The sequence below is a fragment of the Drosophila rhopaloa genome, unplaced genomic scaffold (assembly GCF_018152115.1).
Source record: "Drosophila rhopaloa isolate 14029-0021.01 unplaced genomic scaffold, ASM1815211v1 contig_115, whole genome shotgun sequence".
NCBI lineage: Eukaryota > Metazoa > Arthropoda > Insecta > Diptera > Drosophilidae > Drosophila > Drosophila rhopaloa.
The window spans coordinates 10,579,422-10,591,839 of NW_025334990.1; the positions used below are offsets into that span (position 1 = coordinate 10,579,422).

General features: G+C 43.1%; 5 protein-coding genes across 5 annotated transcripts; 2 read left to right on the forward strand and 3 right to left on the reverse strand.

Annotated features, from left to right (window-relative positions):
- Positions 1 to 29: 29 nt before the first annotated feature.
- On the forward strand, positions 30 to 3,767 carry LOC108048659 (pre-mRNA-processing factor 19). The gene is made up of 3 exons (XM_017129463.1): positions 30 to 164; positions 227 to 1,580; positions 3,499 to 3,767. Exons 1-3 carry the CDS (start codon positions 146 to 148, stop codon positions 3,641 to 3,643), a joined length of 1,518 nt encoding a protein of 505 aa, XP_016984952.1. The 5' UTR covers positions 30 to 145; the 3' UTR covers positions 3,644 to 3,767.
- LOC108048660 lies at positions 1,590 to 3,468 on the reverse strand. Its single transcript, XM_017129465.1, has 6 exons — positions 3,364 to 3,468; positions 3,233 to 3,309; positions 3,068 to 3,177; positions 2,238 to 3,008; positions 1,934 to 2,177; positions 1,590 to 1,873 (listed from the first exon to the last, which is right to left on the reverse strand). Exons 1-6 carry the CDS (start codon positions 3,401 to 3,403, stop codon positions 1,676 to 1,678), a joined length of 1,440 nt encoding a protein of 479 aa, XP_016984954.1. The 5' UTR covers positions 3,404 to 3,468; the 3' UTR covers positions 1,590 to 1,675.
- A 128-nt stretch (positions 3,768 to 3,895) lies between the features above and the next one.
- On the reverse strand, positions 3,896 to 4,545 carry LOC108048624 (ragulator complex protein LAMTOR2 homolog). Its single transcript, XM_017129397.2, has 3 exons — positions 4,400 to 4,545; positions 4,154 to 4,340; positions 3,896 to 4,095 (listed from the first exon to the last, which is right to left on the reverse strand). The coding sequence occupies exons 1-3, from the start codon at positions 4,465 to 4,467 to the stop codon at positions 3,967 to 3,969; spliced, it is 384 nt and encodes a 127-aa protein (XP_016984886.1). The 5' UTR covers positions 4,468 to 4,545; the 3' UTR covers positions 3,896 to 3,966.
- Positions 4,546 to 5,312: 767 nt separating this feature from the next.
- On the forward strand, positions 5,313 to 6,443 carry LOC108048623 (extensin-2-like). Its single transcript, XM_017129396.1, has 2 exons — positions 5,313 to 5,381; positions 5,454 to 6,443. Exons 1-2 carry the CDS (start codon positions 5,362 to 5,364, stop codon positions 6,154 to 6,156), a joined length of 723 nt encoding a protein of 240 aa, XP_016984885.1. The 5' UTR covers positions 5,313 to 5,361; the 3' UTR covers positions 6,157 to 6,443.
- A 703-nt stretch (positions 6,444 to 7,146) lies between these two features.
- Positions 7,147 to 11,828, reverse strand: LOC108048649 (kelch domain-containing protein 10 homolog). The gene is made up of 3 exons (XM_017129452.2): positions 10,588 to 11,828; positions 8,448 to 9,005; positions 7,147 to 8,290 (listed from the first exon to the last, which is right to left on the reverse strand). Exons 1-3 carry the CDS (start codon positions 11,332 to 11,334, stop codon positions 7,859 to 7,861), a joined length of 1,737 nt encoding a protein of 578 aa, XP_016984941.1. The 5' UTR covers positions 11,335 to 11,828; the 3' UTR covers positions 7,147 to 7,858.
- Between the last annotated feature and the right edge of the window lie 590 nt (positions 11,829 to 12,418).

Genomic DNA, 12,418 nt, shown 5'->3' on the forward strand with positions numbered 1-12,418 from the left:
TTCGATAACTCCCGCGTGGCAGTGTGACTGGCATAATAACAAGAAGCGGCTTTGCCGACAATTTTGCGCTTGGCTCGGGAAAAACGTGTAAAACATTTAATTTACTAACTAGACTACGCAAAAAGTGACAAAAACATAAACAGCAATGGCTTTGGTTTGCGCACGTAAGTGAATTAATTTAATTTCAAACAAAAAATAGCTATTATGAGCCACACATTCGTTCCAGTGACAAACGAAGTCCCCGAGACGCCCGTGGTTTCCCCATATTCAGGAGCCGTGTTCGAGAAGCGGGTAATTGAGAAGTATCTGCTGGAGAACGGTGTCGACCCCATCAGCGGCAAAGACCTAAAGCCTGAGGAGCTGATCGAGATCAAGACGCCGGCCGTAGTGAAGCCAAAACCGCCGAGCGCCACCAGCATACCGGCCACTTTGAAGACGATGCAGGACGAGTGGGACGCTCTGATGATCCACTCGTTCACACAGCGACAGCAGCTGCAAACGACGCGCCAAGAGTTGTCCCATGCCCTGTACCAGCACGATGCCGCCTGTCGTGTGATTGCGCGTCTCAACAAGGAGGTGGCCGCCGCCCGCGAGGCTCTGGCTACGCTGAAACCTCAAGCGGGCATTGTCAGCGCCCCCACTGCGATTCCCCAGCCTGCCCTGGCTGCTGAGGCCGGTGGCGCCGCTGCCCATCCCATGGAACAGGCGGGCATGAGCGCCGAGGTCATACAGAAGCTGCAGGACAAGGCCACAGTGCTGACGCAGGAGCGCAAGAAGCGCGGTCGCACTGTGCCCGAGGATCTGGTCACACCGGACCAGGTGAAGAGCTTCCTTACCGTCGCCTCCCATCCCGGCCTGCACTCGGCCTCGGTGCCTGGCATTTTGGCCCTGGACATTAACAGCGCTGATCACAGCAGAATTCTAACTGGAGGCAACGACAAGAACGCCACTGTATTTAACAAGGACACCGAGCAGATGGTGGCCATCCTGAAGGGACACACCAAGAAGATCACCGAAGTCATCTATCACCCGAACGAGGACACAGTCATTACCGGCTCGCCCGACATGAACATTCGCATCTGGCACGTGCCCACTTCGCAGACGCAGCTGCTTCTCCGCTGCCACGAGGGCCCCGTGACTGGACTTTCGCTGCACCCCACGGGCGACTATTTGCTGTCCACCTCGTCCGACAAACACTGGGCATTCTCCGACATCCGCACCGGTCGCCTGCTCACCAAGGTAGCTGACCTCGCCGAGGTGGGTCTGACAACGGCGCAGTTCCATCCCGATGGTCTGATTTTCGGCACAGGCACCGTGGACTCGCAGGTCAAGATCTGGGATTTGAAGGAGCAGAGCAACGTGGCCAACTTCCCTGGACACACTGGACCTATTTCAGCCATCTCATTCTCGGAGAACGGTTACTACCTGGCCACCGCTGCAGATGACGCCTGTGTCAAGCTGTGGGATCTGCGGAAGCTTAAGAACTTCAAGACGATCCAGCTGGACGACGGCTACGAGGTTAAGGATCTGTGCTTCGACCAGAGTGGTACCTACTTGGCCATTGCCGGCAGCGATGTCAGGTGAGTTTATTTTATATATGCCGATTTAATTTATACTTTTAACCAAGGTGTTATCTAATTTTTAAATTGATACGTGTATATTATTGTTGACCATGTTAGACCTTGTTTTTCCACCGCTGCTCCACCTGCAGCTTGTGGTGCTTCTTAAAGTGCGCCATCCAGTTATGCAGGCGGTTCTGTTTGACCAGAGCACGGCGAGACATCTCCTTTTCCGCTGCCATGCGACGGCGAACCTGCTGCTCCACGCACTGCAGTTTGTTTGGTTCAATGTGGTCCAACTTAGCCAAGAGTTCCTAAAAGGTTAAAACCATTAATAGTCATATTTCTATGGGAGGCACAGCACAAAGTATTACCAGAACATGGGCTTGGATTTTCTCCACTTTGGCCAGAGTCGTGTCCTGTTCGTCCTCGTATGTGGACTTTGGTGGCGGCGTTGGCGGCTGCATATCCTCCAAAGTGCGCCACTGCTTGGATGACTTTTGTTCTGCTAACTTAGGCGGCGGCTCCGTCACCTCCTTCTTTTGCTCCGGCTGAACTTTGTTTTGGATGTGCTTTAGGATCACTGGGATAATGCTATTTAGCTTGATATTCAGCTTGCTGGCAAGAAAAGAAAATTAATTTAATTAGAATTTAAGACCTAAATTTACTTTGACCCACTCTTTGCAGTATTTCTGTTCGTAGTCATTCAATAAACCCTTAGACCGCTCCTGAAGTCCTGCTACCCGTCGCTGCAAGAACTCGGGATCCTTGAGAAACACATTGGCTTTCACCTGGCGTTCGTATGTCTTTTGGGACTTGTCATGGAGAATTCCCACGATGTGGTTTAAGAGTGCCAACTGAGTGAATCGTCTATTGTAGTTGGAGACCTTTAAGCGATTCCTTTCATAGCCACGAATCCAAATCTCCGCGTCAAGATGATTCCGCTTAGCCAAATAAGGTCGTACTATCTTGTCCATATAGTTCTGGATTTGTCGCACTTGCTCCAGTCCTGCCGGATGCCGTTCGGTAATCTCCATTGCCACAATCTCCTGCGGCATAATGAGTTTATTGCTGACTTCTTCCCCTTCGGTCTGGTCCTCCTCCACCGTGTCGTCAAAGTAGCTGATAAGCTTTAACAGATACTGAAAGCGACCGTAGACTTCCTGCACTTCCATTAGGACTCGCTGGTGCTCCAGTTTTACCTCGTTGAGCTCCTCGGCCAGTTTGCTTTCTTTAAGTATCTTAAGCTTCTCTTGCGCCTCCAGCATTTTCTTAAATTCTTCCGCCTCCATCTTCTTAAGCGAGTCATCGGCAAACTTGTGGAACTCCTCGGCCTTCTCGTACAGATTGTCCTGGTACTCTTTCTCCCGTTTTCGGTCTAAGAACAGTTCTTGGGTGGCATAGTACATGAAGCGGTTGCGTGTTATCTGTCGCAGCAGTAGAATGTCCCTGAAAAACGGGAAAAATAGAAATTGCGAGGATGTAGCAAGTATATTGTGATTCTTTACGTTTTCATCCGAAACTTTCTGGCCAAACGCTGCAGACTGGCATCTTTTATGTAGTCGGGATCGATGGTGGTCACCACACAAGGAGCACGAGGATTGGCGATTTCTCCGCGCTGAAAAGGAAAATATTACTTAAATATAAGAGCAAAAAAAAGTTTCGTGACGCACCGCATTGAAATCCTCAATCGATAAATTAATGGGCTTCGGAGGATCTGGTTCCACATGAGTCTTGGGACGCACAAAGTCTTGAAAGGCAACTTATTATAGTTAAATATATACCTGCCAAAATAAAAACTTACTTTCATATTCGCGATAAACTTTTCTTTTAAATTTGCGCATTTTGGAGTTAGATTCACCAAGAAGAATTCCCTTACTAAACTTGTTTACTCTGTTGCCAAGGTACAACTATAATATTAACTTCGATTTATTTTCAGGGTTTACCTGTGCAAACAGTGGCAGGAACTGAAGGTATTCAATGACCACACGGCCCTGGCAACGGGCGTTAGATTCGGAAAGCACGCTCAGTATCTCGCCTCCACCAGCATGGACCGCACCCTGAAGATATACGCTATCGAATAAGCATCTGCAAAGTCCACAAATTTAGTAAATAAGTCAAACCAATTTCTTATCCAATATACCATACCAATTGTGTGCGTTTTTGAACAAATCTTGCAGAAAAATAAACCTGACCCAATAACCAAAAGGCTTTTTTTTAATGACATTAATAAGGATTAAGGATAAAACAACATATAATAATTTCTGAATTAAAAGAATACGGATTTATTTCTTATTAAATTTAATAATTTGAAATGAATCATTATTGGTTACATCTTTCTTTAAAGGAAAATTATTCATTTATTTACTTATTAAATTTAATGACAAATGTTGGACTTAATAACTATCTAGTTTGACAATGCCGAGATCTGCTTAAGCGGTCGCTCCAAATAAGAGGCCAGTGACATGGTCTTTTGCTTCAGAAGACCCAATCCCACAGTTTGCTTGGCGTATAGACATAGGAGCACACTGGCAACCTGTAAATAGAGGGAGTAATTAATGAAGCACATAAGAAATCCCTAAAGAATCTCCCACCTGTGTGATGGCCACATGACCGTTCTCACAATCAATCAGCACAAAGGTCAAACGATCTTCGCGAAAGGCATTCCGGCCGTGCTTCTCGTAGGCCGCCCATATATTACTGGCTATGGCCGCCGTAATCCTGGCATCTTTATCGCCGTATCCTGAGTACGCCAAAAGAGCGCCCTCCTGGCTAAGCAAGCTGTGGGAGTACGGAAAATACTTAGTCGGTCAAATAAGCAAGGTAAGTGGTTTCCTTACAGGGTGTTCTCCACTCCGCCAGTGTTTGCCTGGCTGAGGACCTGCGTCAAGGCTTTGGGTTTTAGCATATTGTGTGGATTTTAATGCCGAAAAAAGAAAAACAACAGAACTACGCCTTCACAAACACTGCATAAGGAATGGCAAATAAATCAGCTGATAAGGTGTTAGCGTTGCATTGGGAACGGCAAATCTGAACCGCCAACTTGAAATTATTTTCAAATTAAAAAAAAATAAATAATTATAAAACATCAGTTGTCCTCTTATCATGGTTATACTTATGGCCAGCCGAAAATATTGTAATCCATAAAACTATATCGATTTTGAAGCGTATTTGCCTAAAAACAATGCAAGCTATTTCACAATTAATATTTCTATTGTTCCAAAGTCCCTTGAATGTATTATAATTAAAATGTATTTTTTAAATCGTAAAAACATGTATATATCAAGTTTTAATCTTATATGTATATGAAAGAGTGTAAATTTTTAAAATTATTTTCATGATTGTTTCTTTCACAGCTATATATATGTTTAGAAAAGCTTAATTTAGATAGATCCAAAATTGAGACAGTTTCAAGTATCAAGTTTGATTGAAATTATAATAGCCTCTGAAAGTGTATAAATGAACCCTTATCATATTTGTGTTACTTATAATACAGCTTATTATTTCTAAGACAACATCTAAGATGTTGTCCGGAAGTATTATATTTTTCGGAAGAAAATATGCGCACAAATAAGTTTAATGACTGAAAGCTTTTTATGATAAGAAAAGTATATAAGCAGACCTTTGAAGCTCCAAAATAAAAAATATTCGTTGATTACAAAGGATGATTAGTGACAATAACATTAAATTCTTTAAAGCTTTTAAGTACGCATGAAGCTGTTCGGCTTTGCGTCTATATAAACGGGGATTCGAAAGTAAGATTACTAGTTTTGATCTCATCAGCGACTGATCAAAAAGCAACATGAGGTGTATACCATCAGCGTAAGTAGAGTTCAAAATCATGGACTTATATAATTTAAATATTATTTTTCTTTTCTTTTCTTACATTTTCAGTTGTCTCTTGTTGCTTCTTATTGTGCCATTACCATTTTGCATGGGATGCTGGGCCTCACCGAACAGAGAACGCCCAATCGACAACAATCCTGCACATTCTACCTACAATCCTGGGCCAGAACCTGTTCCTACGCCACACACCGATATTCCTGTGCCGAATGTCAGAAACCCCACTCCGAGTTTCGATATTCCTGAACCCGCATTAAGGAACCCCATTCCGCCGCCTCCTTCCGATATTCCTGTACCAGAAGTCAAGAACACCATTTCTCCCACCGATTCTTCTGTGCCCGAATTCAGAAACCCGATTCCTCGGCTTCCTTACTATAATTCTCTGCCCGAAGTCCGGTACCCAATTCGTCCGTTTTCTTTCCATATTCCTGTACCCGAAATCAAGAACCCAAATCCTCAGTTTCCTTACTCTAATTCATTACCCGAAGACTGGAACACCATTCCTCCGTTCAGTTCCCATATTCCTGTGCCCGAAGTCAGGTACCCCTTTCCTCAGGTTCCTTACTATAATTCATTACCCGAAGTCAGGGTAAGCACCGATTCTGGTCTTCCTTACTATAATCCGTTCCGCGAAGTCAAGAACCCAATTCCTTCGTTTCCTTTCTCTATTCCTCAACCCTCAGGAAAGATAACTGACGAGATTTTTTGGCCATTCAGGATTCCAGAAGAATTTAGGAATAAAAACACAGCTTGAAATGATAATATGCCATTTTTTCTTATTCCCAACCAGAACATTAATATTGGAATGATGTTGTTTTTGTGAAGCTTGTTTTTTCCTTTGAGCCCGTTATGTTTCATTTGAAATAGATTAGACTAAAAATTGTAAAATTAACAGAGAACAAAAAAACCAAATTATACAAAACTGATAAATATGATTACAAAATTTCAGCCGCAAATTAAATTGTAAAAAACTAAATATTTAAAAAAGAAGTACCTGTTTAACTGCCAAATAATATTTGCACAATAAATAATAATATTTGAGGTTTTGGTAATATACTAAATGTAGTAGATAAGAATTACCAAAATAGTTGAAAACATGATAACAACAATATATGTACATACATATGTATTTAAAATTGCTGTATACAATCAAAATTTCTATTATGTAAATAAATTCCAATCCCTTTGAAACTTCAATCTAGGTGACTCATTTTAAAGCCACAGGATGTTCTATACTCCACCCTATCAGTACTTCCTTTGGAGACATTTGCATCAACAAATTTATCTACATTTCACCCACAACTTCCGCATAGTTTGAATTTGAAGGCGTATTTGGTGACGTCATTGGCAAACCAGGTCACGGACCTATTACGCAGCAAAAACTGCACTCCAACTCTCCCCTCGTTCTTTTTCCACTTATTTTATGCGATGCATCAACGCTCCACGGGGTCAGCGCAACAGTCTTTACTTTCAACCACCGAATTCAAAACGCTTCATCGCCCGAATACCTGTACTTTGGGCTTTGGTGCTACGCAGTTTGCCGAAAATCATGGTTAGCAGGGTGCATTTGTGACTGCAAATTGCGCATGACTCAACGCCTGCCCGCCCCATCCTTTCGAGAAATTCCGAACCACGGACAGCGTTTTTTTTTGGCCGGGGAAGCATGAAACTGGGTCATTGGCAAAACTACGCCGTGAATGATCTGTGCCAGGATGCGAATGGTACGAATCAAACGCCGATGGTGTTGCATTAAAAATTTATTTATTAACTTAGATTCAACCAAATTTAGTCTTGGGTAATATAAATCGAGCAAACCGACGTTCGCCACGGGGGCGTGCAGTACCGTACGCACTGCATTGGTACATGATATCGCAATAATGATGGAGTCTTATGTTAATTAAATATTACTACCGCTAAGTATTATGTACACTTTGACAAAAATACATCGGGGTTGCCCCCTCTATATGACATTGTTTGGTGTAGCCTTCAATATTGGTTCGATTGTGTGCAAAGTGGTATGGGTGTTGGATTTAAAGAAGGGTGAACAATTTCAGGGCCGTGATGCATAGCGTGTAATGTGTAGGGGACCTGGTCAGATACTGTGGGGTTTACCGAGGTGGTTTTTGGATGCTCGGGTGTGGGGTGCGCTGGCTGATCTGTAAGCTGAAGTTTAGAATACATACGCATGGCCTGTCTCTGGCTGTTGTTCCGCTAGCTAAACTTAATTACAATCTTATTTACATGCTAAACATGTCCGCCTCTCCTTTCGAGTATCAAAATACATATGTGTATAACTATAAATGTCCTTCGTATTCGATCACAGCGCGCGCTCAATGTGAAACAAAACTTTTAAACAATAGTAACGTAAAGTTCTGCAACTGAAACAGTTTCGTGGCGAGGAGACACCGGCTCCCCTCCTCAGATTCGATTTATTATCGGGTTAACGGGGGGCAGGCCTATTGCGTTGTGGAGCGGGCACGTTTCGGGTTCGAGTAAAGTGAAATAATCATGGACGGGTCCGGCTGGTTAATGTCCAACCTCCTCCTCCGCTGCGGCGGCAGACGTTCCGCGAAACGTTTGGGAATCCCGGCTCCCAGCAGTGTCTTTCTATCGTACAAGTTCAGATTGTCGTTGTAGTATGTGATGGCGTCCCAACACATCTCGCTCAGCTTGGGCACCGTCATCCACATCTTGTACAGAACATTGCGACGGCGCATCTCCTTAACGTTATACTCGATGCCACCGAACACGTACATGCATCCATTATCAGAGTGGGCTGCCGAATGGAAATACAGGGGGCGGGGCAGCGTGGCGGTCTCGATGCGGAACCACTTCTTGCTGCGCAGATTAAGCTTCCAAATGTCCGAAAAATACGTGGAGAAATCGCCCTGAAAATTTAGTTTTTACTTTAGCGGATGTTCTTAAATTTCATATTAGGTTTTCATAAATAGGTTTTCTTATTTTGTTTGCAAAAGGCATTATTGTTTACCTCATTCAAACAAAATGATTTAATAATTTACATTTTATCCTCGAGTTTTAACTCACCTGCAGGCCACCCGTAATAAAGGCTTCGATGTCCCCGTTTGAGGACTGGTGCTGCACACAGGAGAAACACTTGCGCGGCTTTGGATAGCCTCTGTCGCCGTCTTCCATGTCAGCGGATCGGCGATCGGGATACGTGTCGAAATAATCCCAGCAGTTCGACTCCAGGTTGTATGCCGGAATGCGCTGCAGATCGTACACCGAGTGTGAAGTGCCACCGCCCAGCACGAAGATGTGCTTTCCATCGTAGACGACCTCGTGGCGATATCGACCCTCCGGATCATCACGCATCTCCGGACGGCTGATGTACACATTCTCCCAGATCCCGGTGCGGAAATCCAAACGATATACATCACAGGTGTAGTCAAAGCCCGTCGTTCCGCCGATTGTGTACAGGAAGTGCTTGTGAATCACTATGCCCGGTCCGTACTGGGCCGTGGGCAGATCACCCTGGACCTTTAGGCGCTCTACGCCCGGTGTCGCGCCAGCGCTGGCCGTGCGGTAAACGTAGCAGTCGTTGGAGCAAGATTCTCCAAAGGGATATCCCGTGCCTCCATGGGACTGAAAAATTAAATACATTGTTCTTTTATAGTATTTTTGCTTATTACTTATTTTATGAGACAATCTAAAGTATATAAGAGATAAGTGGTAAAAATATTATTCTAATCCAGTTTATAGGGTGTTTGTCATGTAAATTAATTATGACGTTGAATTCATTCATTCATTTTCATAATTAGAATCTGCTAAACAATGTTTTTTAATAGATTTTTTTCTAGATTATTTCTAGTACGTTCATTGAGTATACACAATAAGAGAGCTGAACGGGGTGCATCCACGCCCCTGACATTGCTGCCAATGCATTCAATTAGCAGATACTTGAGCTGCAGCAGCTTATCATCGCCTGGTGGAGGAGGGTTCGGAGGTCGAGGCGAACAAAGATGTGGAATATAAAGAGGAGCTGCAGTAGGGAGGTTGAGCTGCAGCCCACATAAGCGGAAACATATGTCTCCAGTGTGTATTTGTGTATGTATCGGGGCATGATTCGTCATCAAATTATAGCTAATTGTGGAATGCAAGGGAAGGGCATTGCTGCCAGCATAAAATGCCAACAGCTCCCGTTTGGCTTTGCTTTCGGTTTTTCTTTTCGGTTAACTTCCTCCCAAAAAAAAGCGCGCGCACTCAGCTGCTGGGTGGGTAAAAATGGTAAATACAATGTTTTGAGTTTTTCCAGCAGAGCGCGAGGTGGGGAAAGCTGGAAAACAAGTTGTTGCATGCGGCAGCAGCATAAACAACAACTGCGTAGTTACCAAAGTGGAAAAGAGGGTTGCCTGGCATGCGCAGAGGCGGAGGAGGAGGCGGTGGTGTCCCAGAGTGAGAGGCATACGGCTATGGCCATGGGCAGCTGTTTAGGTTGACATTTCGGGTGTTTAGAATGCATAAACAAAACCCACAGGCGGAAAAGTGGAGGCGAGGAGAAGGGCGTGGCATTGGCCCTGGCGATTTTCATTACCCAGAATAACCCTCTCTCTAATTTTCACTCTCCATCGAGATCTGGTCGATCAGCTGTGTGATTTCTCTGCTCATTTCACAATTCAATTGTGTTTTCTACTTGAGCACAAACAAGTTTTTTTTATTGCAATTGATGGTTTTGCTAGACTACACAGAAAGAAATGAACTATATTTTAATATTTAATATTAGAGTGGGCATTGTCACATTATATAATCATTAACTGCCTTTCTGTACCTTAAAAATCTATGACAGGCCACAAATAAATTCCAGATCAACATAAACATTTCTAACGTATCAGAAACACTATACTTGTTGAGGTATTTATTTACAGTTTACAAGTGCTGATAGCAATTTGTTTGCAAGAGAATGGCTAGTTGCCAATTTTCTATATTTTTGTTATCAGCACCCCTAGGTATGGAATTTGTTTAAACCACAACCACAATTTAAACATTTCTGGTTGGATACAACATTTTCAAGTGAAAAATGCTGTCTCTCAAAGTGATCTACATTTTTCTCTCTGTTTACACACCCAACGAGAGAGAGACAATCGAACTCATCTATTTTCGTCTACTTAACAGCCCCCTGTGCCGCCTCCTGCTATAGTGATTTATATAGCATCTAATAGATACTCACAATCAACACATTATTGTGAATGGTCAACGCATTGGACGCCAGCTCCACGGGCATATTGCTGGCATTGTCCGCATTCAGCTCCAGCTTCCAGGTCCTGGTGGCGAAGTTAAAGCTCCAAAGCTCCTGAAAGAGCAGGCAGCGTCCGTTACGGGAGGCACTTACAGCGCTTCGGGGATTATAGCCCCCAAGGGAGTACAGGTGCGAATTGGAGGCGATAATGCGGTGGCCACTGCGCGCCAGCGGGAAACCACCGAAGTTGTGTTTATCCTTGTACTGACACTTGACCAAACGCAGTGGCTGGAAGGCGTACGGAGAACGCTCCTTGCTCTCCTCCAGCTCATCGCTGGAACTGACCGTCTCATCCGAGAACATCTCCTCGAACTCCGATTCCGAATCGGTATCACCATAGTCCACGTCCACATCCACGTCGTCGTCGTCCTCTTCCTCCTCGTCGTCCAAATCGCTGGCTGCGTCCATGGGTTCGCCAGCGCCCTGAATGGCCTGCAATCGGGCCCCAATGTCCGCCTGATCCTGCTGCTGGGGCTCCTCGTCCGGCATATCCTGCTCCATGATCAGATCGTTGTTATTATTGTTATTATGATTGATCAGCTGCTCCTGGTGCTCAGATGGAAGAGCCTTTTCGTAAAACTTCACCAGCAAATCGCAAAAAAACAAAAGAAACGTCCAAGTGTGACGCAGTTGGTTAAATACGATGCACTTGAGTTTGGTTGGTTTTAGTATGTTCATAACACGCTTGCTGAGTTATGAGTAACGGTTAACGTAACAAACAATTTTGGTTTTTTATCCTGTTTGTCAGAGAACAGAAAATTTTATCAAATTTTATGTTATTTTTTCTATTTTTCAGGGAGGGGAGGGGGTGAAACGACCTCGCACAGCTGGCTGACTATACTGTTGTTGTTGTTGTTGATTTGGTCTCTATTGCTTCTGTTGTTGTTTTTTTTGTTGCTACTGCTGTCATTTTGACACTCGCTCTCTCTCGCTCGCACGCACTCATACACGCACGCACATGTGTTACGTTACGTGGTGTGTGAAATTGTACACACTGTTTGTTGGTTAAACTGCGCTTTTTTGATTTGTTTTTTCTAGTGATTTTATTTGGCTAATGCAATTTCACTAGATGTGGCACGCTGGCGATTTGTTTAACTATTCCAATCGATGGCATCCGCTCATCGTTCTTGTGTGCACCAAATTACGCTTTAAATTTAGAACTGAACTGGAGATGTGTGAAATGCATCAAAATATCAATATATCGATATTTTCGTGAAAGGAATTTTAAAATATCGATATTGCTTTTGCAAATACTATAATATTTAGTCCTTAAAAAATAATCATTTGTGTTCATATTTAGTTTCTTACCTACATATTATCTTCATGAATTGAAATCGATCTTATATTGAAAACCTGTATAGCTACATTTTATTTTCGTGAATAGAATGCTATATGATATATTGAAACAGGTTTGTTTATTGTTATGAATAAAAATTAGCTTTAATTTCCAATAATTAACCAGTCATTTTAGGAAATTTTACATTAAAACAAAAAAAATCAACAAAATTTCGGGGTTTTTGGTCTAAAAATATTTTATTAATATGGCCTTTACCACAAAGCAGAATTAATATAAATTCAATATTTTGTAAAAATTTTCTCAAACCTAAACTGTACAAAAAGGCCAGTTTTGAAGCAACAATTTGTTAACAATAATATCGATAGGGTTTTTATTTTGTTTGTTTGTTTGTTTTGTTTATTATTAATTGTGTTATGTGAACTGAGATTGGGCTTGTAGCGATGTTCCTGATTTTTTAATGTAACA

Excerpts from the sequence above, each read along its gene's own strand:
- LOC108048659 (XM_017129463.1), top strand. Across the intron at positions 1,581-3,498 it reads ATTGCCGGCAGCGATGTCAG|GGTTTACCTGTGCAAACAGT; the intron begins GTGAGTTTATTT and ends ATTTATTTTCAG.
- LOC108048660 (XM_017129465.1), bottom strand. The coding sequence starts at position 3,403 with ATGCGCAAATTTAAAAGAAAAGTTTATCGCGAATATGAAA. Across the intron at positions 3,178-3,232 it reads CGATTGAGGATTTCAATGCG|CGCGGAGAAATCGCCAATCC; the intron begins GTGCGTCACGAA and ends TTTCCTTTTCAG. Across the intron at positions 1,874-1,933 it reads AAATCCAAGCCCATGTTCTG|GAACTCTTGGCTAAGTTGGA; the intron begins GTAATACTTTGT and ends TTAACCTTTTAG.
- LOC108048624 (XM_017129397.2), bottom strand. The coding sequence starts at position 4,467 with ATGCTAAAACCCAAAGCCTTGACGCAGGTCCTCAGCCAGGCAAACACT. Across the intron at positions 4,341-4,399 it reads GGCGGAGTGGAGAACACCCT|CTTGCTTAGCCAGGAGGGCG; the intron begins GTAAGGAAACCA and ends GTACTCCCACAG. Across the intron at positions 4,096-4,153 it reads GTCATGTGGCCATCACACAG|GTTGCCAGTGTGCTCCTATG; the intron begins GTGGGAGATTCT and ends CTCTATTTACAG.
- LOC108048623 (XM_017129396.1), top strand. The coding sequence starts at position 5,362 with ATGAGGTGTATACCATCAGC. Across the intron at positions 5,382-5,453 it reads ATGAGGTGTATACCATCAGC|TTGTCTCTTGTTGCTTCTTA; the intron begins GTAAGTAGAGTT and ends TTACATTTTCAG.
- LOC108048649 (XM_017129452.2), bottom strand. The coding sequence starts at position 11,334 with ATGAACATACTAAAACCAACCAAACTCAAGTGCATCGTATTTAACCAA. Across the intron at positions 9,006-10,587 it reads TTCACAATAATGTGTTGATT|TCCCATGGAGGCACGGGATA; the intron begins GTGAGTATCTAT and ends TTAATTTTTCAG. Across the intron at positions 8,291-8,447 it reads TTATTACGGGTGGCCTGCAG|GGCGATTTCTCCACGTATTT; the intron begins GTGAGTTAAAAC and ends CTAAATTTTCAG.